The following is a 23,262-nucleotide window of genomic DNA, read 5'->3' on the forward strand; positions in this document are numbered from 1 at the left end:
CCGCAAACCCCCCCCCCCCCCCCCCTCCCCCCGAATGCACTATTCTCATAGTATGTCCTACTCACTATTTATGACTCCATGCATGGTCTGGCCTGGCCCAACCTCACTTTTTTCTCCCTTTCCCTTACTAATGGCATGATCTTGGTCTTCCCAGAAAAGTGCTGGAGCAGAGCACTTCACTGTGCACACTAGGATCGGTGAGTTAACAGAAGTGAGGGAAATGTCTGAGAGCCACTGCACCACCTTGCACAGCAGCTTTCGCCATAGGGTGAAGCCTCTCTAAAAGCTCATGCCAGCCGATAAAATACCAGCATCATTTCATTCTACACAAGTTTAACACAACAACATTTTTTTTTGTGATATCAACTGTGGGGCAATGAAAATAGTGAGAAAGTGCCTTGTATCTTCCTAATCTCTGTTAGACTAGAGTCCTGGAAGATTCAAGCCTATCCTAGAACTACAGTCCATTTTTCTCTGAGTATTTACAAAGCTTTTGATGTGCCTTCATTGAAATCAATGGAGTAAAAGGCACAAGAAAGCATCATAGTAACCCAAAATGCCTTTAAATAAGGCTCTTAAAATGGAGAAATTCAGTATTTCACACTTGTCTGTAGGCAGAAGTTCTGGTTTTAGTAGTTTCACAACACCTGCCATTACAAGGTCATGGAGAAATTAACAGTAATGTACTATTAAAATATTAAAAAGAACAACTCACACTGCAACTCAAAGTCCCTGCCAAAATAGGCAAGAGAGCATTCAGCTGAGGCCATGCCAGGGAAAGCTGAGTGAAAGAGGAAATTGCAGCAAACCTTTTAGTAAGTGGAACTCTGAAATTATAGTGGACCCAGACAGGATATCCTCAATATGCACATATCCCACTGTAAGCTACATCAACTTTCCAATGAAAATTTAAAACAATACTCTGAACTTCAAGAGTAATAAATTCATAGTGCATTCTAGAGAGCTTAAAGGCAGCTGGCTAAACAGTTCCAGGTTTTGTGTTCACTTGCTAGTTAGTTCAGCAAACTGTTGTGCTGAAACCACAGCAAACTAGAAGGCTGGGCAGCACGATGCCTCAAAATTAATTCTGAGCTCATTACAAAGACACCTGTGTTATGGGCTAGATACAGCATAAAAGTTTCAGCTTTCCTGAAAAAGGTAACAAAAACATTGCATCTATCACTCAGTTGTTTACTGCAGGCCCAATCCTGAAAGCTAGTGGTTCATGGGGCAGATCATCCGCTGATGTAAGTCAGCATGGTGCCAGTAATACATCTGTGGAGTAGTGCCAACTTACATTAGCTAATAATCTGGTCATACTGTCACAACAGAAGCTGGGGGCATTTAGTTCTTTTCTACATCAGGCTCTGTTACATATTGATTTGCATGGCACAGTATGAACATATGCATGTTTTTACTTTGATTTGTTCTGCATTGAGAGATTATTTCATAGACAAAATCTGAGCATCCTCAATGTTGTAAATCACTATGGTACAGTTCAATTATTTTTTCTGTTTTCCCTGGTTCTTAAAGTCAGCTGAGACACCATGTACAAACCCAGCAAAACAAGTAAAACGACAACTAGATTAATCAGGAAAAACACTGTTCTATGCTCTTCACAGCACTCTTAAATTATCCAGCTGCATAAATGTTTTTGGGTTTGTTTATTGCTAGCAACTTGAGTAGGCCTACAGTATTGCTTGTCCATGGACCACAAACAAACAGAGTACAATACTGTACCAAAAGCACATAGTACATAGATGCAGAATATATACATTAGCTATTTCATTTGGATAAATGGTGATCTTATTTCACCCTTTTCCTGCCTAGCCAGAAATCAAGTACATAGATGTATTTCCTAATTGAGAAATTAATCATATTTTATTTATTCTGAAAAGCAATATATATTTGAGTATTTGTAATTGTTAATATTTGTCTGCTAGACTGTTCCCATGCCATGTCTATCCGCCTTTCTATTTATACTGGCATTGATCAGCTTGTTCACTTCCAGTTTAAATGACTCAATTCTGATTTGATTGCCATGTAATTTAAATGCAAATAATTACTGTAAGGATGACATTTAGAAAAACAGCTAAGCAGGAAGGTCTTTATTAGGCAAAGGAGTTTGCCCGTAATATCAGAAGCATCCCTTTGACTATGAGGTGTAGGAACCTATCATTTCAGTTCTTTTAAAAGATGCTCCGCTTAATTAAAACTCTTCTATACCATCATCAGGTTTGGTAACAGGGTAGAGCATAGGTCATAGAGTGAAAGTACAAGAGGGAGGAGTATTTTTATTTTGGTTTTAGTTAATAAGGTTGTACTCTAGGTAGCTGCAGCAAAATTATTCTCTTGTGAAATCAGGTTTGTATCTCATACTGCACCCCAGTTCTGAGCCTGAAAAACACTAAGTGTTTCACACAATGAAAAAGCAGTAGGTATAGGAAAAAACACTCATTTTGCAATAAACAAAACCATTTCTCCCTTCTTTCCCCTATGTTTTAGGGTTAGACTGTTGTTTTAGCAGCTCTGCCATGTATAGTAACTCTGGGCATCCTGGAATACCTGAGGACGGAGTTCTGACTGAATCAGTCTCACCTTTTCTAAGTGTCTCTATAACAAGGTATTCTTTATATGCTAGCTGTGCTAGCAGAACCAGAGATGTTGGGAAAAGCACCAATGAGAAGGACAAATTCTACCTCTGCCCATTTCCTGACATAGAAGCATCTGGGCTCATAATTTCACACTCAAATCCTTATCCATGACAATCTTTAAATGGCACCATTTGGAATTTAGTCCTCAATGGTGAGAGCTACGCAAACACCAAGGTAGCGCATGAAAGAAAAGGGATTCTATGACATTTCTTTTCTCACAGTACAGAAATCTTGTTCTTTCATCTCAACACACATCGGTGTTTGGTAGAGTGCCTCTTCACTACTCCTGCTAAACACAAAAACAACCCAGGTTTCTTGATTTTAGCATAGATTCTCACAAGATGCATTCAGTGTATTTCAGTTTTGTCCAAAGGCTAGGCGTGGCAGAGATCACATTTAGCAAGTACCAAGAAACAACAGCTTTACTGAAGTCACAGTGTTTAGAAGTGGTCAAAGTCAGAGCACATCTGAACGGAACATTTTGCAATTTGTCTTGCCACCTTCTCTTAGGATCCTGAACTTCCCTACCTCCTAGTCATTGCAGTCAAGGCTGCTCCCAAACTTTGTATTTCCAGATGTTCTTCCTTGTTTTTAAGTATTGGATCCAACAGAGTGTCTTCCCTCACTGGATTCCTGGCTCTAGTGCTGGGAAAAACCTTGCTGGTTTCATGGGATTCATGTTCACAGAGCAAGAAGGCAGAAGATTAAAAGATTTATCTGCATTATTGAGATTCCAAGTTTGCCTCCCATAGTAAAATTCAGGCTCCTAGACAAAAACTAGACTGATCTCTGAGAAAGATTTTCCTCACATTTAAAACAACTGTTCTGCTGGGTTTAATTTTATTTTTTTTCCTTCTGTCAGTCACTGAGACAGCAGAATTGCCAGGGCAAACTGTAAGGGTCTTTCAGTTCCCCACTATGTCTCCAAGTGAATGCAGGAATTTATCCCATGAAGCTCCTCTAGATTCAGGCCCTACAGAGTAAAAATTATCAATATATTTGCTGATGTTTTAGACTAATGACAAGATGACCTGGCTTTGAAAACTTCATCAGAGATACTAGTAAGAGTGTTCAACACAGTTGTAATGCCTGACATTCATATTGTTTTAACATCTCTAAGAATCAGGAAAAACATTATTTGCTTTATTAAAAAAATAATAACATTCATAGTAACTGTTATTTTATATTACTGAATGACCTTTAGACCTCAACATTTATATACTGAGCTAAGGGTACAAGAGGGTTTAATTGCTCTGTATAGAGAATAGAGGTAGGTTGGGTAGTTCAGGAAGGAATCCCTCAAGGCCCTCAGACCTGAAACACTTTTCCTAGATTAAGATACTTCACAGTTTTTGCTGACTTGCATGTGAGTTTAACCATTACAGACTGAACAGTATATTTCATTCAAAACCATACATAACTGGATCTTCCTTGCTGAAAGTGGGGTAAATTGATACAGCTCAGTTAAATTCAGCTGACTGCCAACTTTCAGCAGATCAGGATGTAGAGGACAGGGAGGCAGGAAGAAGGTGCACACAACAGCAAATCTAGCCACTACAGTAACCTTTAATCAAAATCTGGGTAGATTTTTCTAGTATTTTCTTTCATGCTTTCTTGCATCTTTGTTTTACTTAGACTACCAATTATAACCCTTCACTGACTGCAGGGACACCTCGTGGTGAGGACAGGTGAAAACAGCAGGCTGCAATTCCATTAATTAAACCAAGCAGCAAAATACTGACAGATGTTTCTGCTCTTTGGGATAATCAAAATTTCACAGGCACATACTTCCACTCCCACTCTGCTTCTGGGGCATACATTAACACATCCTGAAGGAGAGGAAATACTGACAAATCAACCTAAACAACAAAGGACTGAGCTGTCCAGCAGATCTGAGCTGTCTAACAGTCCACTTAATTATAACTTTTGTCTTCCAAGGGCTACAAGAGTTGACATTTCAACTTGACACTCACTTGAAGCAGCAGTCCCCAGAATGGCTGTTATGGCTTTCCCCTCTCCTCCTTTGTTTAATGTGCCAGCAAAACACGTTTTAGTGACTCGCCACAAAATTTCTTGATAGGCTTTTATTATTTTTTTAAAGCGTGCGTTTATGATTTTTAACAGGGATTCCCCTTCTCTGCACTGTAACTACACTGTGGCACTGTCACTGCAGCACCTGATCCATTACATAATAAGAATTGCATCAGCTTGCTTACCCAGTGCAGGGACCCAATGCAGACCTTGGCAGCCAGAAGAGGAACGGTGGGATCTGTAGGTCGTAGCTTAGCACACTCTTTGAGCACTGACACAGCATATGCTGACTGGAGGAGGAGGAGGGGGAGAGAGAAGGAGGAAATAAAAAGGATGATTAGACAATGCTGTTGAAGAGTCTGAGCAAGATATTTCAGTGAAATCTACAAAGTAGTGCTGGGAAATAAAGAATCACATGTCAGCAACAAGTTAGGAACTTTATTCCCACCTCCACACATGCAGACACATGTGTGTGCACCTGCACATGCAAACACACCCTCTTCCCACCCTCTGAGGAAACATGCCAAAGAGCCAGCCCTGGCTGTGCACTTGACAAGAAACAGTTTTCCTTGGCCATAAACACGCTGATTTTTTTAACTCTGCTCTCCCAATTCTCAAGAATTTGGCCATAGTTTTCCTTGCACACAACCATCTTCCAGTAACCCAGAAAAGATCATAAAGAGCTTATCCTCCAGTAGGTTAACATTTTAGGCCAACTCTTCTTAGAGAGAGGTTTGTGCAGCCAAAGTAATTGGCTCTGTAGATTTTCTTCCTGTCTTTTCCTGTTTCAGAACGTACAAGAATACAGCTGGAATCCCACCATGCAAAGGGCAGAGCAGGCAACTGCAGAGCCATACACTGGTGGTCCAAGTAGCATACAGTAGAAAGAAAGCTCATAAAACTTTTTGAGTCTTGCTGGTGTTAGGTTACCATTAAGGAAAGACATTTACTGAGTTAGCAGTTACATAGGCCCTCTTGGTTCAATGTGCTCCACAAACATTGAGTTTTACAGCACATATTCAAGGCTGCCATATTTGAGAAGGTTTAAAGGGGAATGAAGAAAGCTCTGGTCTGAGATGATGGTGAGAAGGTCTGATTAGCTGATGTGGAGGTGGCAGAAATTGCCTTGTCACAGTCTCATAGCCCCTCCTAGCTGGACCAGAGTTTCTTTCAAGGTTTTAACCCTCCCCACATTGGATGCCCCCAAATTCTGGTCATCCTTCAGCTCAAAATGAAGTTTCTTCTCCCAGAATTTCTCCTTACATACCCTACTCCTTCCAAACTCTTCCACACAGTCCTAAGACACACACAGGCCTCTGTCACTCAGTGTTTCCTCTCAGAAGCACATTAAATAGTCATAGCCTTTCCATATTAAAGGAGAGCAGTAACATAATCTTGCATAATCAAACTGCTATTCCTATCAAGTCCTGGCCATCTCCTCCTGACCCTGACCTCCAGGGGCTCTCCCCCACCAGAACTCTGATCAGCCCAGGTGCCTGGGTGTGGTGCCTGCTACAAATCCCTGCAGCCCCGCATTGCAGCTTCATGCTCCCACCAGGCATCAGCACCTCCCCTCTCACTGCACCAAAGTGCCTGCCACCTCCTTCTGCCACAGAACTGAAGGTCCCCTTTTGCTGTGGGATTCAGAAGCCTGGATAGGAATTTGCTCAGAAGAAGCCTGGGAAAAAGGGGAAAAAGAGATGTACAGCAGCCCTGCCCATGCATAGGCAAAGATGGATTTTGTAGCCAAAGAAAGCTCCACAGCAGCTGAGAGAAAACCCTCCTGCTTGAAATCCTTGACTACTTGTTGTGTGGTGTGAAGAGAACAGCATGCCCTAGTTCTTCAGGCCACTCCCACCTACCTACAGCATCAGGTATCATCAATACAAGTAAGGAAGTATTTGCTGTTTCACAATTCCAAATGCACAACTTGCCTAAAGCCAGAAGGCAGCTTGTCTCAGAGCAAAGATGGGAATCAATAAACTTTGTCCTAGAGCTTAAACCATTACCTCAGCCCTCTCAGAAACAAAGACTTAGGTAATTCAACCCTGAGATACAGGAAGAAACACGTCACTGTGCTCTGCTGTCACAAGGTGACTAGAATCCTGCATAATGAACCTCCCTGACACCTATTTGTTCAGAGGTAGTGTGTTAGGTTTTAATGGCATCTCATTCCTCTCTCTCACAGAAGGCTACCTGCACTACAGGCAGCTGGTATTCCCAGTAGCACAGCTGGAAGTGCTGGATATGCAAGCATAACCCCTTAAGGGTCCTAGTCTGGCACATAGTCATCCTGCCCTTCCGCCTATATTCCAGCCCCATGGGTGTTTCCAGACAAGAGAAACCCAAAGAGTAGAACAGGACACCATGCACCTTGACAGTTGGTATATCTGCAGCTGAACCCCCTCCCCCCACAACCCTTGTCACCTCACCATGCAAAAGTGAACCGAACAGGCCAGGTATGTAAGAGACTGTACACTGTCCAGTGCCAACAGCTTCAGAGACAGGTACAAATCAAGCCTCTTGGTGGTTTCTCAGATCCCCACTGGCAGTGCAACTGCAAGGAAAAGAGGAGGCACCTGGCAGCTGATGAGAGCCTTCCCATCAGCCAGCACAGCCAGCACTAGCACAGACCAGAGCAGTGAGAGGTCTGTTCTAATTTGAGCTACAACTACAAGACCTTCCAGGGTCTACACATAACACCAGAGGAGAAGTGATACAACCCAGCTCCCTGCCAGCTCCTCCTGAACTCCGATCCTTCCACGCCCACAGCCTGTCCATTGAGTAAGGCTGGCCTCTCAGGGCACAAGTCAGCCCTTCAGCCTCTGCTAGCTTCAAATTGCAGAATCTGTTCAGAAAGCAACTGCAAAACAGTGACTACTGAATACCACAAAGAAGAAAATCCCACCCTGTGCCTAGGCCCAAACACATCACGCATGGAGTCACTTTATTATATGCACTCAGGAGCTTCTGAACATTCATTTACAGAGCTACAGTTTCCACACTGCTTCTAAAACATTCACAAAGTTATGTCACTTTAAAGAAATCTGTAACATTTGCAATGAAAGATATGGAGCAGAAGTGGCTTTAGAAACAGAGTAACATGAAGCCTTTCTCCCTAGTTGCATTTTAAAAATTCAAGAAGTCTGTATAATTTCATCTTAAAAATTTTACTTAGCAGAAATTATATATAGACGATGAAAATGTTACCAAAGAATGACGGTAAGAAAGAACACCCCACTCCTGCACTGACTTTACTTAGGGGAAACTGGCATGGTATATAATATCAAGGTGTTTAAAGATACTAATTATAGATATGAACATGCAAGGAACAAATATAATCTATTCGGTATTGAATATAGATGTCATTGATTTGTAAAAATATTTAGTATGAAACAGTGTTTGTGTAATATTGAAATAATCTGATAATTAAAATGTACATATTATTCACTTAGAGTGGGTGGACCAGGCAGCCAAGCACATTGTTTGTGAGATTCACTGTGAGGCAAAAATAATTAGATTAATTGGTGAGGCATGTTTTGAGAAGAGGAGAGCTTGCACTCCAAGTGAGTGCATGCTTCCTACTCATAATTCTGAGATTCAGAGGGCCTCAAATAAAAACTGAAGCCAGGGTTTAAGTTCTTTCTGTTTAGCTTGCTAATTGCTAGATTAGAACAACTGTACTGGAACCAGTTCCCAAGGATTTCACAAAACTAGGGATTTGCCTCCAGGTCTCATTTGGCCTCTCTCTGGGAAAAAGGCTTTTAAGCCCCTCAAACACATACAAATCCATTAAAAAGACATGGTTTAAAGAAATGGCAAGCCTGCCAACAGCTGCCTCATGGGAGTTTTAACTTTGTTTATGGGAGGTCTAATTGGGAGTTCTCAGCCTTGGAATCCTCATCAGGTTTAAGGAGATTCATGACTGTCCTCTCTTCATTACAACCAAAGCACAAAGCTGATTTAATGGGAATGTTCAGCCATCAAAAAAGATTGAAAAAAAAGTGAACTGTGTAAGGGACTTAAGAACTTCAGTTACCCCAGTTGAACATCTCCATCCTTCACATACCAGCACATTTGTGGTTTTGCAATGGAGATGGGGGAAGGATATGGTACTACTGTTCCATATGTAAATCCAGTATTTAGAGGAAGCTGGTTTTCTCTGGCAATTTTTTCCTCATCTAATCTACTTGCATATAATATTTTTTCTTCCGCAGATATCACAAAGATGATCCACAATACTTTATGAAACAATATTTCGGCAAGGCACTTTCTGGGAGGTAGCAAGCAATACTGATTAATGGCTACGTTTGAGATGGTCTTCTGAAAGTGCTCTGTGCACCACATCCAATGCAAGTGAGGGGAGGTGGGGGGGAAGCACCTCTCTATCTGCAGTGAGAAATCGCAAGCAAGCTATGGGGTGGAGGAGGATGGAGAGGACACTTCTCTCCTTAAGTAATTACAGCAGCCATGGTTTTGAATCCTGTAAGGGAGTAAAATTTAACGAAAAACTTCTGCCTAAATATGAGACACAATTCCCATTCCCCACTTGCTAACTATCTAACAAAGCATGCAGACATGCTCCTCAACGATGCTTGCACATGAGCAGTGCAGAATGAAGAACAGTCAGCACTGAATTATCTTTCTTGCTTTTCTGAAAGGCTTAGATCTTCGCATCAGTTACGGTAAATGCATAAACACTGCCTGAATGCTAGTCTTCCTAGCTCACTCCAACACAATTTTCATTCTTTCTCCTCCTCGTCTTTCCCACCATACCAAAATAACAAAAGGATGTCAGATTCATTTCATAATTAGAAGATAAAGAAACCACAAATATAAGTAAAAGGATGAAGAATTTTCAGACAGTAAATCATGCCATGCAGACTTGACACACCATAAACAGTTGCTCTTCTCTTGCAGAGGTTCCAAAAACCCTTCTACTTATTTTCTTCTTTGGTAATACAGCCAGAGAGAAAATGTTTCTCAAAGTGGTGGTTTTGGTAGGCAGCCTTATTCCCAATTCACCTGGCAGTTCAGTAGAGAGATGAATCTCCACAACTAGTACTGCTTTATTTCTAGTGTCAGCTGTCTGATTTTTAAAAAGTGCACGCTCTCAAAGGGACTGTGGGGGAGGGGAGGAAAATCTTTCATCATTATGCAAGAATTAGTACTCCTGTATCTTGGGATTCACAGCTACCCAGCTATCAGTGACCTTCAAACAACACAGGAAGATGACACAATGAGCTAGCAATTGAGAACTCAGGAATTGGTTGTTTTGGTGTTAGCTTTTCACTGAATTTCTTGATTTCTGCAAATCTCCCAGCATGAACATTATTCCCTGAAGACATTTACTTTTCACAACACAGGGACCAGTTCTCCTCCTCCTCTTTTACCCTGTGTTTAGCAAATTAGAGCACTGGATTTAAGCAGCTTGAAATAATTCACTTCTTTTAAAAGTACCTCCTAAATTCTAAGATCTATAAGCACAAATTTGTCCTTGCTAATGTGACAAACATCCCACTTCACACTTTCTGTCAAGAAAAGACAGCCAAGCCTGTAGACAATTATACAGCCCACCTAGGTATTCTGCTTGACAGCCAGGCATCTTTGGAAATTTCCATTTTTTGTACTATCTACAGCACACAGGCACTCTCCCTTCTAATCTTTCTTTTGCACCAAGGAAAACCAAACTATTGAATATTCCCTAGATAGCCAACCTTTGTAGCAGGATCTTGAACCAATGCATGTTCAATATTTTAACTTTCATTCCCCAGCAATGCTATTTAAGGAGCCATCAGAGGCCTCTGCTGCTCCCAAGGTTCCTGCCTGCAATGCAAAGAGAAATGCACTTTTTTTTTATGCCAGTTGCCTAGCAACCAGCCTAAGCTTTTGTAAGGAAACCAAAAGCAGGAACAGCCTAAGTCATAAAATTTGTCTGCTGTTGCTGCGGAATTATGTATCAAATATATTTATAACTTTCCTTCTAACCTTCTGGAAAGCTGTATGTTGGCAGTACAAGCATGGCTGAGTCAAACTTGAAGCTCCTCAAAACTGTTAGAGACATCTGCTTCTGCTTCACTGCTTAAATAAGGGGAAGCATTCATTTTTTTTGGGTACAACACAGATATGAGCAGCTCAGACATTAGGTTGTCATTATTTGGCTATGACCAGTATGTATCAGCAACTTGTAAAGGGTTGCAAAATCAGAGTTCATGTCTGTGTAAGACTGGTTTCAAAACCCTAAAAATGTTGCCAGCATAAGCCCTGGGCAAGGCTGGGCAGTATCTCCAACTGCTGAGAAGCCAAGGGGAGCACAGTGACACTGCAAGACTGGCTCTGGGAAGAAAAACCCCAGAAAAACAGCTGAATAACAGATGCCGAGAAGGACAGGATTATTTTCCTTTGTATAACACCTGACACCTCCTGAAGCATTATGCTATTAAGAAAGCCATGCTGGTAGGCAAGCATGACTCTTCCTCTTGGCCTTGAAAATGTACAAACATGGGATAAAAGCAAAGAGGAGCATTTTGTGTAGTTGAAAAGAGCTTTAACTGCCTGGCTTTTCAAGGTACCATGCTTGGAGCTTAAATCCCCCTACAGCTAGCCTATCTTATGCTGACCATTGTCCCTACAGTGTCCTCAGCAGTGGCTAGCAGCGACTGGGGGAGGATCAGCAGCAATGCAGTTGTTTCTAAAGTAGTTCAATCGCTCTCCTCAAGGAAGGCACTGGGCTGATGGTGTTATATAAAAACTGGACAAGAGGAGCTGGACACCATCAGCAATCCCAGCACAAGGCCTGCTGAGCCCTTGCCTCTAGGTAACTGCTTCCAGCTCCACTGGGCTCTCACAGAGGCTCTTCTCCATAGCTCCTTCAGTTGCTCCTGAGCTCTTCCTTTATGCACATTTTGCTGCACTTCATCCCCTAAATGAGTATAAGGGGTCAGGGGTAAGAGTAGATTATCATCTCCTAGTAGATGAACCAGACTTCATGGAGCCCAAGGCTTCTCAACTGGCCTGAGACAGTTTCACTCCCGAACCATTCTGTCAAGAGACACATCCTTAAAGCTTTAATTCACTACCCAAGCTGTGTTGTGGGCGGTTTTTTTGGACAGAAACATTAAATAAGAACATGAAAATGGTTTTATGCACTGCAGATACTACTACTAATAATATTAATAAAAAACATCCACTGGATATGATAGATTAGTGCAAGACTGATGTGAGCTGAATAGCTCTATGACAGTGCCCAGCACTTGATTCATAGACTTATAGGTTTAGGTTGGAAGCAACCTTAGAGATCATCTAGATCCAACCCCCCTGCATGGGAAGGGACACCTTCCACCAGCTCAGGTTGCTCAGAGCCCCATCCAACCTGGCTTTGAACACTTCCAGGGATAGGGCTTCCCCAACTTCCCTGGGCAACCTGTTCCAGAGTCTCACAACCCCCACAATGAAGAATTTCCTTCCAATGAGGAAGTGAGAGAGGGAGAGGAACAGAGAGGGGTGTGCAAGGAAAAGTAAGGGGTGGGCAAGGGGCATGCAAAAAAGGTCAAGGAAAAGCGAGGGGCAGGCAATGAAGGTGAAAGAAGGTCATTCTCCATCATCAAGGCAAGGAAGGGCAAGCAAGGAAGGGCAAAACTAAGTAGACTCGGTGTTCAGAGTAAATTTCACAGCTATCCTTGAAAAATCACTCCCTCACTACCCTTAAGAAAATAGCACATCATTGTCACTAAATACAAATCTTGTCTCCTTGGCAGGTAGGGAAGAGAGGCACTAACATTGCCTCATGTTGTTCAAGGCACATATTTTATCAGTTTATTTTTCCCTTTAGCTGTATGACAGGTAAAAAAGATACTCATGATGCAGATCTAGAAGACTTTCTGAAACACTATCAATTTAAGCTAGATCCCAGTCCCATGGTGTACTTCTTAGTCTCTACTCTTGAGAGAGCTCCAGCAACAATTGGTGACACCCAGGCTTGGTCCTGTGTGAGGCTGTTAGGTGTGGAAGGGGACAAAAACTTGAACTAGGGAATGTGTAACTGATCTGACTGGTCCAAGGCCAGGGAAATACTTGGAAGTGCACAAGGACCCTATTTTACATCCCTTGTGCATGTAATACATCATCTAGACACTATGACAACTTTACCTCCAACTTCAGATAACTCAGTAAAGCTACTCCAGTCTGGAGGGGTGGTGTGTGCTGGTAACCTCCACAACCCCCAGTGGAAACTGTTCATCTGAAAAGCAGCAGCAGAGAGCAAGTTTGCTGCAAACAGCTGTCTGTCTCTCCACTATTGTGAAGACTACAAAATCTCTCTACAACATTTTGGTCCTTTGTTCCCCCATGCTTCTGAATACAGGTCACCACTTTTTCAAAAATCATGATATAAGCAGACACAACCTACGGCACTCGTTAAACTCTGGCAGCAGGACAGTGGCTCATCTCATTGCCTGAGGACTCTGCCAGATGGCATCTGGCTATCATACCACTCGCCACTCAGACTCCAGCCTGTCTATGGATAGCAGCAGAGCCAGGGAGCTATGCCCGCTCAGCCTCTGGCTGTCTTATTTTCACATTGTGAAGGTTATTACCAGCAGAAGCAACTTAAAGCAGCTGTCAAAGAGTTCAGCATTCAGTTTTCCAGCACCAGTTAAGAACAGGGGTGCTGCATTAGACTGATTCAAAATTTCCTCTTGCCTATCTAGAACCGCATTTGGTGGCACAGGACATCTCTCAATACTTTCTTTAGCAGGCACACCTTTGCCATTATCTAGTCTTTCCCAGCATTTAATCTAAAACAACAGCTTTTCAAATTTCATGGTGGATTTTAATGATTTAAATAAACATGCTCTTTTTGTTCAGAAAATATACAGCTCAGTATACGTGCTTCCCCAAGAATGGGTTAAAAAACAAGCAGACCACACCATCTTACTCATTACGCAAGTTGTGAAGAAGCACAGGAAAGTGAAATTGCTGCCACTCCATTATTTCCACCACTTAAGTGGATAGAAGGCAGGCAGGAAGGTTATGCTTCTCTGAGCTTCTTCATTCATTGTTTTATGAAGCCCTAAGGCCTCGCTTGCTCTGTGAGAACTTACTGAAGCAATGTGCCTATTTTTGTTAAGACACGTGGTTTTTAAAATAATGTGTAAACTCAAGCATTCATACAATAAACAGCCTAGGTTGCTGACCTGACATTCAGCCTGATTACTTGTGAGAAATGACAGTCACCATTTTGCAATTTTTTGGCTGGCAGAGGAAGAAAATAGTTTGAATTTCAATTTGATTGACTTAACCCGAAGATGATGAATATACAAAATAAAAGTAACACTAGTCAAAGGCAGTGTAAAATAGAGGGCAAGATTAGATTTTAAAGAACTTTTAAGAAGATGAGAGTTCACAAATCCTAAAAATACATTTAAAAAATAAAGAGACCAACATTCACAGGTTGATTGTCTTACCCAGAATTTATAAGCATGATTTGCTGTACTGCAGAACAAGTAATGCTGCAGGGTGTGAGATTTCATTGCCAAGAAATAAGAACAGGAATTGGCAGTGACTGAGACAGGTGAAAACAGATATTTTACCTATAAAAGCTCAAGTGCACTCTGCATTCTGCAGTCTAGACAGACCACATGGTTTTCTCATCAGTTCTTTCTGCTACACTGGAGCATTTACTTCTAAATGAACTCTGTCCTGCTATCAAGCTGCTAAGCAGTATAAAAATGTATTCCACATCTCCCATTAGCAAGATGACGCATTGCAGAATACACGAGAGGAATCCTCAGGGAATGCTTTGGGATTAGAAGTGGAATAACTGCACAGATGGGATTGTTGGGTAAGGGAATTCCCTCTGCCCCATATAGGACTCAGAACATTTAAAGCTTTTACATCAATAGGCAAGATGAGGCTTTATACCTTGTACAAATACAGGCAAAAAGACATGACATACTTGAAAATATGAAAAGATAGGACTCTTATAGATATACAGATACTGCTGTTTCTCTCTTCTTCTCTTAAGTACCAAATATTCAATAACTTCTAGGGAAGCTGAAGAGGTATGCAAACATACGAGGATAAGGACAGAGTTCTCATGCAAATTGTCAGAAACTAAAGATTCTCTCTGTCCCTGTTTCTCTCCTCCATACTAACCTAAGATTGAACCACATTTACTCTCTGGATACACTCATTCTCTCAACCATCAGTGGTTAAAAATCTAGATTTGTTCTCTGACAGGTCACAAGAGCTACAGCAGTGTCTGCTGTTGAGAAGCAGGTTACACAACCTGTAAAGTCAATAAAGCTCCCAGGTAAGTCCTCTGTGTGTTTATGGGAAGACTCTCCTTTTCCATCACAGCCTATCTAGTCATTGTTGTTCTCAGCATCAAGAGATCAGGTATCGGAGGATTTGCAAAGGCACAGAGGGCAGCAAAGTGCTAACTCCAGCTGGACCTGACTTGTAAACCCCCTCATCTGACATAAGCCAGTGCAAGGTTTTAGCACCATAGCACCAAGCTCATTGTTCAAGTATTCAGGTTTCTCTACACATGAGTGGGTGTAACCATCATTTTGATACTTGGGATTTTGAAATGCTTGTATAGATCTTATATAGGAATCTGTGAGCCCCTTTGTCACTAAACATCTCCCTGCTGATCAAATATCCTTTGTTACATTTTTAATGTCTCCTTTTGATTGTAACAGATCTAGCTGATTTATGAGATAAGTATGGAGTTCCAGAACAGAGTCAGAGCTTTAAAGGTCTCACCAAGCACACCCCCAGTGCCTCCCAGTGGGGTCAGTGCTGACTGACACTTGCCTAGGGAGTTCCACAGAACCCCAGTGATGCAGGCTCCAACCAACCTCTACAGGCAATCTTTCTTTAGTGTAGCACTATCATTTTTTTGCCTTTTAACAGGAAACATGGACTTGTGTTGCTGCAACTGGAAGCCATCATGTCTAGACCTATCCACCACAGACAACATTAACTCCTTCTAAGAGCCCTTGAAGACTCAGACTTTTTTCTCCCCTTCAAGGTACAAAGAATTATATTCTTTTAACCTACCCAGTCCTGCTTACTATGCCCTTAGCCATCCTCGATGCTCTTTATTAGGCTCTCTCTTGTTGTTCTCCCATTTTCTTGAAGTATAATGTATAGCAATAGACAGACTTTCAAGACAAGGCTTTGTCCTATGATCACAGAATTGAAGGAATCCCTTCAGACATCTTCCAAGCTTTGCTGTCACTTATACATCACAAGATGACAACTTCTTTGCAAAAGCATGCCACTGTATATTCATCTCCAAAAGCCACTGTTTCATCTCCAAAGTCACTGTTTCCAAGTCAGCTTATAGCCATAAAAGACCAGCAGTAAGTTATCATTTGGAAGATGGCTGCTAGCTGGAGATTTCTGCCAAGTTCCACGTGGATCCCCCTACATTCCATGGGCACAGAATACAGGACCATATTAAATGGTCTACTACCACACAGCATTAATTTGCTCACATCTCCTGAAAGTGTAGGTGGGGATCCTCAGAATTAACAGGCTAAATTTTGTACCATCCACATTCCGTGCATGAAATTAACTCTGACGACTAATAAATAAAGGCTCCCTCTGCCTAACTTTTTGAACTAGACTTGAGCCATCTCAGTGGTTGACTGGTAACTTTTGACAAATCCTTTACTAATTTAAAAAAATGTCGGATAAATCACATGTCCATGGAAACATTCACAAATTTAGTTTTCTACCGTATCTTTTGCACTGAGCACTTAAAAAATATTAGTCCCTGCAAGCTGTCTATGAAAAAGCATTAATATCTCTCTGATCAGATGGAAAAACCTCAACTAAAAGAGAGGTTAAGTCAACTGCACAAAGTCAGTGAATTAATGACAGTTTGCTATATCAGTATCTTTCTTATGCTAAACACATTTATGTAGAACCTGCAGAGCATGGACAGTTGTATAGTGATTTTCCATCCTCAGCTATGTACAAAATTTGTTTGCTCCTTGATTAACAAGAAGCAAACACTACACGGAAAGAACAGTACTAAATACCAAATGCACACACCTGATCACAAAGTGCAATTAAAGTCTAGAAGGAGAGCACTATCCTTCCACATAGTTGACAGCATCCCAGCCCCACAAAATACATGACTCTGCATAGTCAAACAAGTAAGCTAGACAGACCCTGCCAGATGAAAACACAACCTTCCTAAGCCCTTTGGTTTGAACCTTACCTTTCCACAAGCCACCATGGACAGAGCAAGCTGGTACCAGAGGTGAAATTCATCAAATGCAAACTTCATGGCTCTCTCTAAGCACTGAGAAACAAATGGTGGGAGAAATATCAGATTATTTTTTTTAACTGCTTTTGTCAAGACTTCTAACTGGCTCAGTAATCAAATCAGAGGAGACAATCTGTTGTCGTCCAGAACCCACGTGATTTTTTTATTTTTTTAAAAAAATAATGACATCATTTTCATATTTTCAGTTAATGGGGCTTGCTAGTATACACCATCACTTCAAATCAGAACCACTGTGCTCAAGCGCCTACATACAAATTACTGTAATGTCTCAAATGGTTCTGTGTACATTTCTGCCCTGTGCTGCCATAAGTCGGTAGCTGGTTTCACTCACTGCCAAGTCATGCCCTTTATTTTCACCTTCCCCAAAAAGTTATGGCAAAGACAGGCTTTGCTTGCACGTTGCAAGTGGAAGTTCCAGCAGAAGCCAGGGAGCAGGTACCTCAGAAAGCATGACATACTGCCCTCTTCTGCCCAGCGTGATACTGAGGAGGTCGTAGACTGCAGAAGCATCCCGGAGGCTGACAGTTCTGTCAACCTGCTGCTCTGGGGCTCGGCTGATCACTGCGTCCCGGTTTGCCTGCGCAGAGACACAAACGGAGCATCAGACCCCAAAGGGGCAAGAGAGAACCGACTTCTCCATAGAAAGTTCCACCCATCATCCACGGCATTTTGTTTAAAATAATATTGAGATTTTTCGTCTAGCTCACCTCAAAGTAAGGAAGGTATTTTCATAGTTCCTTTTTTATCTACATGAAGCAAACTCAAGAAGCTAACTGTATATACAGAAAGAACTGCTAGAATACCTTGTCTGGATTTGTTTCAGACAGCTAAAGCATTAGGAAACAGACCTACCAGATCCCATTTTCTCAATAATTAGAAATTCAAGGCCATCCTTAAACCACATTCTTTATTACTTCAATTGCCTGCAACTGTTGTAACTGCTTCCATGGTTGACATTTTCTCCTGTGTGTGCACCTGATTTCTTCCCAACAGCACGTGTTTTAGGTCTTCTTTTCTGCTCTTTTTATTTTTTAATTTGAGCAGGTTGCCTTAGTAATCAGATTTGCCTGTCATAAATTTAATACAATTAGAGGTGTGGGGAAGGCAATAACAAGTTGTTGCGGTTTGTTGTTAATACCTTATCAGTGCTAATTTTGCATAATCTATCAGTACATTGCTCTGCCTAGATCAAAAAGAAACACTACTTTTGACAGAAAATTAGCAGGCTAGCAATTTGTGAGGAAATCCCAAAATACCTTATGTCATAGACTCAGATTTACCTCAGGATTCCATCCTCTTTGTTTTCTAAGCACAAAGAAGGAGATTTCAATCCAAGAGTAAACAGAACAGTCTCATTGATTTCTGAACTCAGAGGACTTCACCCAGACTGCCCAACTTCTGGGAGAGGTAGTGATGGATGCCACTGAGCTCTAGCACTGACTGACAGCACAGATACAGCTGAAAGGAGTGCAACATCAGACACTCAGATCTAGACATCTACAAGATCAGAAAAATTAGAAGACTGCCAGCAGTTTCACCTGAGGCAAAGACAAACAAAATATTCCCTCCCTGAAGCAGGAAGGTTATGAAATCTATTTTATAATACTTACTCCTGTAATCTTACATTTATTTCTAATTACAGGGAGATTTTTTTTCCTAAAAAGGTTAAACATGGGAATTAAGTGTAATAAAAATTTCCTGAATATGCAGCCCTTAAAGCCCACGCATATTTTGTTATGATTAAGCTGCAGCTGTTTCCTCATGATATAATCTGTGTAAGGCCCAAGTTCCAAGCACTCTTCATCACAGCCTCTGCAGCCCAGACTGCAAACACAATTACTGACAACTAACACAATCACAACCAAGAGCTACATGGTGACTGCAGTTAAAGGCAAACTGTCAGGTCAGACTCAACCTAATGTTTGTATAAATAAACTTACACCAACTTTTGTAGTCACAAAAGTATTCTTCTTTGGCATGTTACTGCTAAAGATGCAATTTATGATTTTCAAAAATAGTTTAGAACAATAGGCTGCATGAGAGAATGAAATCAACTTCAGATGAAACCCTACAACCTCAGTACAGGAGCACAGATTGTCTACCCTTGTTAGCAGAACTAAATATGTAAGAATAAAAAAGATATAGATGTTCAAACTCTGTTTGGATTTAACCCAAGACTCCTACTTTAAAAGGAAAAAAGGACTTAAAGGCATATACAGAACAATTCTAAGATTGCTACTTTAGAGAGTTAAAGAAAAAGCATATAAAGAATCATCCTTATTGCCAAGTGAATCCTCCTACATACATGTAACAACATTAACTTTTTTTTCAGCACTGGTTACATTGTTATGACAATTGTTTGTAGAAAATAGCTGCTGAGATATCACCCCCATGCTCTGTAATCTCATCATCAACCTCCCATTACAGTCACCCAAAAAAGCACCAGGCTACAGCTTTCCATCTAGTACCAAGCAAGCTGTAATTTTTAAGTTTACACATTAACACAGAAAATTGATTCAGAACTGGTGAGTGCCCATTAATGCCTGCTAACAGATACTGGTACTAGAGGAAAGAACATGCCCAAATACTGGAATAAGAAAGAATATGAAACATACTAACATTCTAAAATTGCAGTCATACCAGACATATCATACTTTACCTAAGTAGACAGCAGTTAAAAACAACATATGCATAGGCATGACTAATATTCTTTCCAAAAAGGTCATAAACCTGCTTATTTTGTTCAAGCTTTCAAATCATAAAGCGACAGAAGGCGTCTGCAATCTATCATTCCCTAATACTTCCATGCATAAAAGTTGCCAATGAGCAAATTCATTGTAATTTCTAATCCAACAATTTTTTTTAAATATTGAACCTCTTTGTAATTGCTAATTCCAGCTGCTCACAAAAATCAAGGAGTTCCCACCTTATCACAGAGATATAAAAAACCTCAAAACCAAAAGGCATAAACCTCATAAAAAATTGACTGAAAGCTAGCAAGAACATGGAGTGTGTCTACTGCAATAATGTAAATCATCACTCCAAGGTTCAAGGTATCATTTCCTACTGCAATGTTACACACAGAAAGGTGAAGAAGGGAACGCGAATCACTATTTTTTGAAACAGACTCAAAGAAGTTGGCCTCCCACTTGCAGGAGTAAGGGTGCTGCCTCCAGATCACCACAGACATTTTTTTTTTCTTTACATTTGTTTATTTTTGTAAACTTCAGATAGGCAGTGAAAAATCCTCACAGTCACTGGTTAAGTACAGGAGCAAAACAGTTGTGGAGTTACTGCAACATGACATACATCAATTCTGTCAGATGGAGAATTTTACTTACTTAAACATACATGGAGAGAGAGATTTAATTTTGCATTTGCAACTACATAAATTCTAAGCCATTTACACCAGCATTTTTTTTCAATACCTGTGGTTTCTGTTGTTTCAGACCACTAATTTTCCTGAGCACAAATGGAAAAAGGGTTATTTGTAGAACACTGATCTCCAACCAGTGTTATCAATAACATAAAGCAATTCCCAGTTTGTCCTATGGCAGCATTACTTCCTCCTCCACCACTCTAAGCAGCAGTAAAACACAGCTACAAATACATTTTCAACACCCCCAGCATGACTCTTCCCTTTAAGCTGTTCCCATTGTCACAAAGACGTGCCTCACAGCACACAAGCGGGATGCAGAGAGATGGTGACTCACACCATTAGAAGAACCTCTGTTCAAGGCTGTTGTGTGGGATGGGGAAGGTCACTAATGCTACCAACAGAGTTTCACCATCAGTAGCTAGCATAACTTACATGAAACAGAGCAAAAATATACAAACAATGCTCCTTCATTTGAGGTACTCCTACGTAATGGAGCAACCCATAGGAGCACCATATTTTGTGGCCAGCAAGTCAAGGGAGATTCTCCTCCCCCTTTACTCTGCCCTAGCAAGACCACATCTGGGGCACTGTGTCCAGTTCTGGGTTCTCCAGTTCAAGAGGGATAGGGATATGTCCAACAGAGGGCTACAAGGATGATTAAGGGACCAGAACACCTGTCATACGAGGAAGAGACCTGGGGCTGTTTAGACTAGAGAAAAGACTAAGAGGGGATCTTATTCATGGCTATAAATATCTGAAGGATGGATGACAAAAATGGGCCAGTCTCTTTCAGTGGTGCCCTGTGATAAGACAACGGGAAATGGCACCAAGCTACAACATGAGGAGAAACTTACTGTGAGGGTGACGGAGGATTAGAACAGGCTGCCCAGGAGGGTCATAGAGTCTCCTTCTCTGGAGACTTTCAAGACCCGTCTGGACATGGTCCGAGGTGTTCCTGCTGCAGAGGTCCCTTCCAACCCCTCTGATTTGTGCATTTTGGGATGCATTAGACACAGTTGCCTGTGCAAGCAAGTAGCTCAGACACAACACCAATCATATTTGGGCAGATAAGACACGTCCTGTAAACAGCCCAGACTGAGCAGGCAGACAGGACAGCGAGCACCTTCAGCCCTCTCTTTTTGCAGCCCATGGACACAGGCCACTTCCAGGCCACACACATCCAAAAGGCTCCAGCACAGGCTGGTACCCCTGTGCTGATCCACCCCTCAGCCATGCTGATGTCTCTGTATCATGCTTGAAGCCAAATTCAGGTGTTCATTGTGATGGGGCACAGAACCACCTGGGGCTCAGCCACGGTTTCACGTCTGGCTCCAAATGGCAGCAATATATATACAACAGCATGGGACATTCAGATCCATGTTGGTTCTGACAGCCAGATCTGCCTTTCTGGGGATCCGCAGGTTAAGTAACAACCCTGCTGAGCTACAGACAGCTTGTGCTTTCCTATCCACATATATACTATACTTACCTACAAACTAGATGAGCCACCTATACAGGGAGGATTTGCTATACATCGATGACCCCAATAATTACAGCTTATTTATGGCATGTTTATTACACATAGAAAGGAAGAGAGCCACCACAAATCCAACCAGCCATTACTTCAGCAGGTATTATGCATGCAGTTACACTGCAGAAAATTAAATTTTACCACAGCCCAAAGATGTGCTTCCTAATGAAACGTCAAGCAATCATATGAATTACAACAGAGCATATTCCACATAGCAACCCCTTCTCACAGCAATTAGCTATGAAATATCCTTTAATTGCTAAATTTGAAACATGGCTCCCCCTGCTTTTTTTGCTTTTTTTTCAAAAAAAAAGAAAAAGAAAGCAATTAAAATCTTTAATGAGTGCCTGCTGCCTGCCCCCTAATTCATGGGCATTCTAATGTTCAACTTGTGTCTCTTCATAATAGATGTAATTGGCAGATCCAATGCAACCCATCTATATAGAACAGCAGTGTGTTTTACACAGTGTACTGTAATAATGTAACTGGTGTGATTCAATACTAGCATTAAAAGAGAAAAACAAATGTTATGTGTGTAAGATTGACAACACGCCTTTGAAATCATGCAATTGATGCCTTTACTGCTAAGAGCTGGGAAACATTCAGCCCATGCCCTTTGGCTCTCCATTCTGGTTGTTTTGCCTGTACTGCCAACAAAATGAATTCTTTGCAATGACAAGGACCCATTCATGTGGAAGAAGCTACTGACTTCTCACCTAAGTTGATGATCTTTATGCAGCACTTTAAGGTTCCTCTCACTAACATATACAAAGAAAATATTCAGTCTTGACTGCAAAGCTGCTGTGAAATCGGGAAGCAGGTGAAACAGAGGAAATACCATACCTTGGCCACTCCCAAAACTGCTCCTAGAGAGATCACGCAACTTGCTCTACTTCAGACCAGAAGCACAGCAAATGAAAACTTAATGCCTTGTAAACTGTGTGGCATCTATCTCATTTCTAATAGGCAACAGATCACAAGTCACCAGTACTCCATTCAGATGTCTCAGCAAAACAGCCCATTATTACTGATTATCAAATATGACCATAAAGATATATCTTATCTCTCACCAGGTATGGTGAGGAACATCTGGAAACATCACTAAAAGACAGACCTATGCCCCAGCCAAAACAGCCCAACAACCCTATACAAAGGGAGAGGGAGAAAGTAATTAAGTTTGTTCATGGATACTGGCTTGGGTAATAAAATCATGTATTTGTTATCAATAATCTGCATTTAGAAAGCTATCTTCCAAGAATTTGTATCCTCCTTGCAAATTCAGAAACAAGACTGCCTACTGCAAAGCAGAAGGAAAAAAGCTCTGTATCCTGTCTCCACCAACTTGCAGTAGAGCTATTTATTA

At 41.3% G+C, this 23,262-nt stretch overlaps 1 protein-coding gene across 1 annotated transcript in view; it reads right to left on the reverse strand.

Moving 5' to 3' along the window:
• TTC7A (tetratricopeptide repeat domain 7A) overlaps nucleotides 1–23,262 on the reverse strand; it is a 174,177-nt gene that overhangs the window by 114,396 nt on the left and 36,519 nt on the right. The window contains exons 8-10 of the mRNA XM_010004957.1: nucleotides 17,429–17,566; nucleotides 16,921–17,004; nucleotides 4,871–4,975 (exon numbers count right to left, since the gene is read on the reverse strand). Coding sequence (XP_010003259.1) covers nucleotides 4,871–4,975; nucleotides 16,921–17,004; nucleotides 17,429–17,566 — 327 coding nt within the window. The remainder of the gene's footprint in view (nucleotides 1–4,870; nucleotides 4,976–16,920; nucleotides 17,005–17,428; nucleotides 17,567–23,262) is intronic.

Source organism: Chaetura pelagica, unplaced genomic scaffold (genome assembly GCF_000747805.2).
Source record: "Chaetura pelagica isolate M959 unplaced genomic scaffold, ChaPel_1.0 scaffold13, whole genome shotgun sequence".
In the NCBI taxonomy this organism is placed as follows: Eukaryota; Metazoa; Chordata; class Aves; order Apodiformes; family Apodidae; genus Chaetura; species Chaetura pelagica.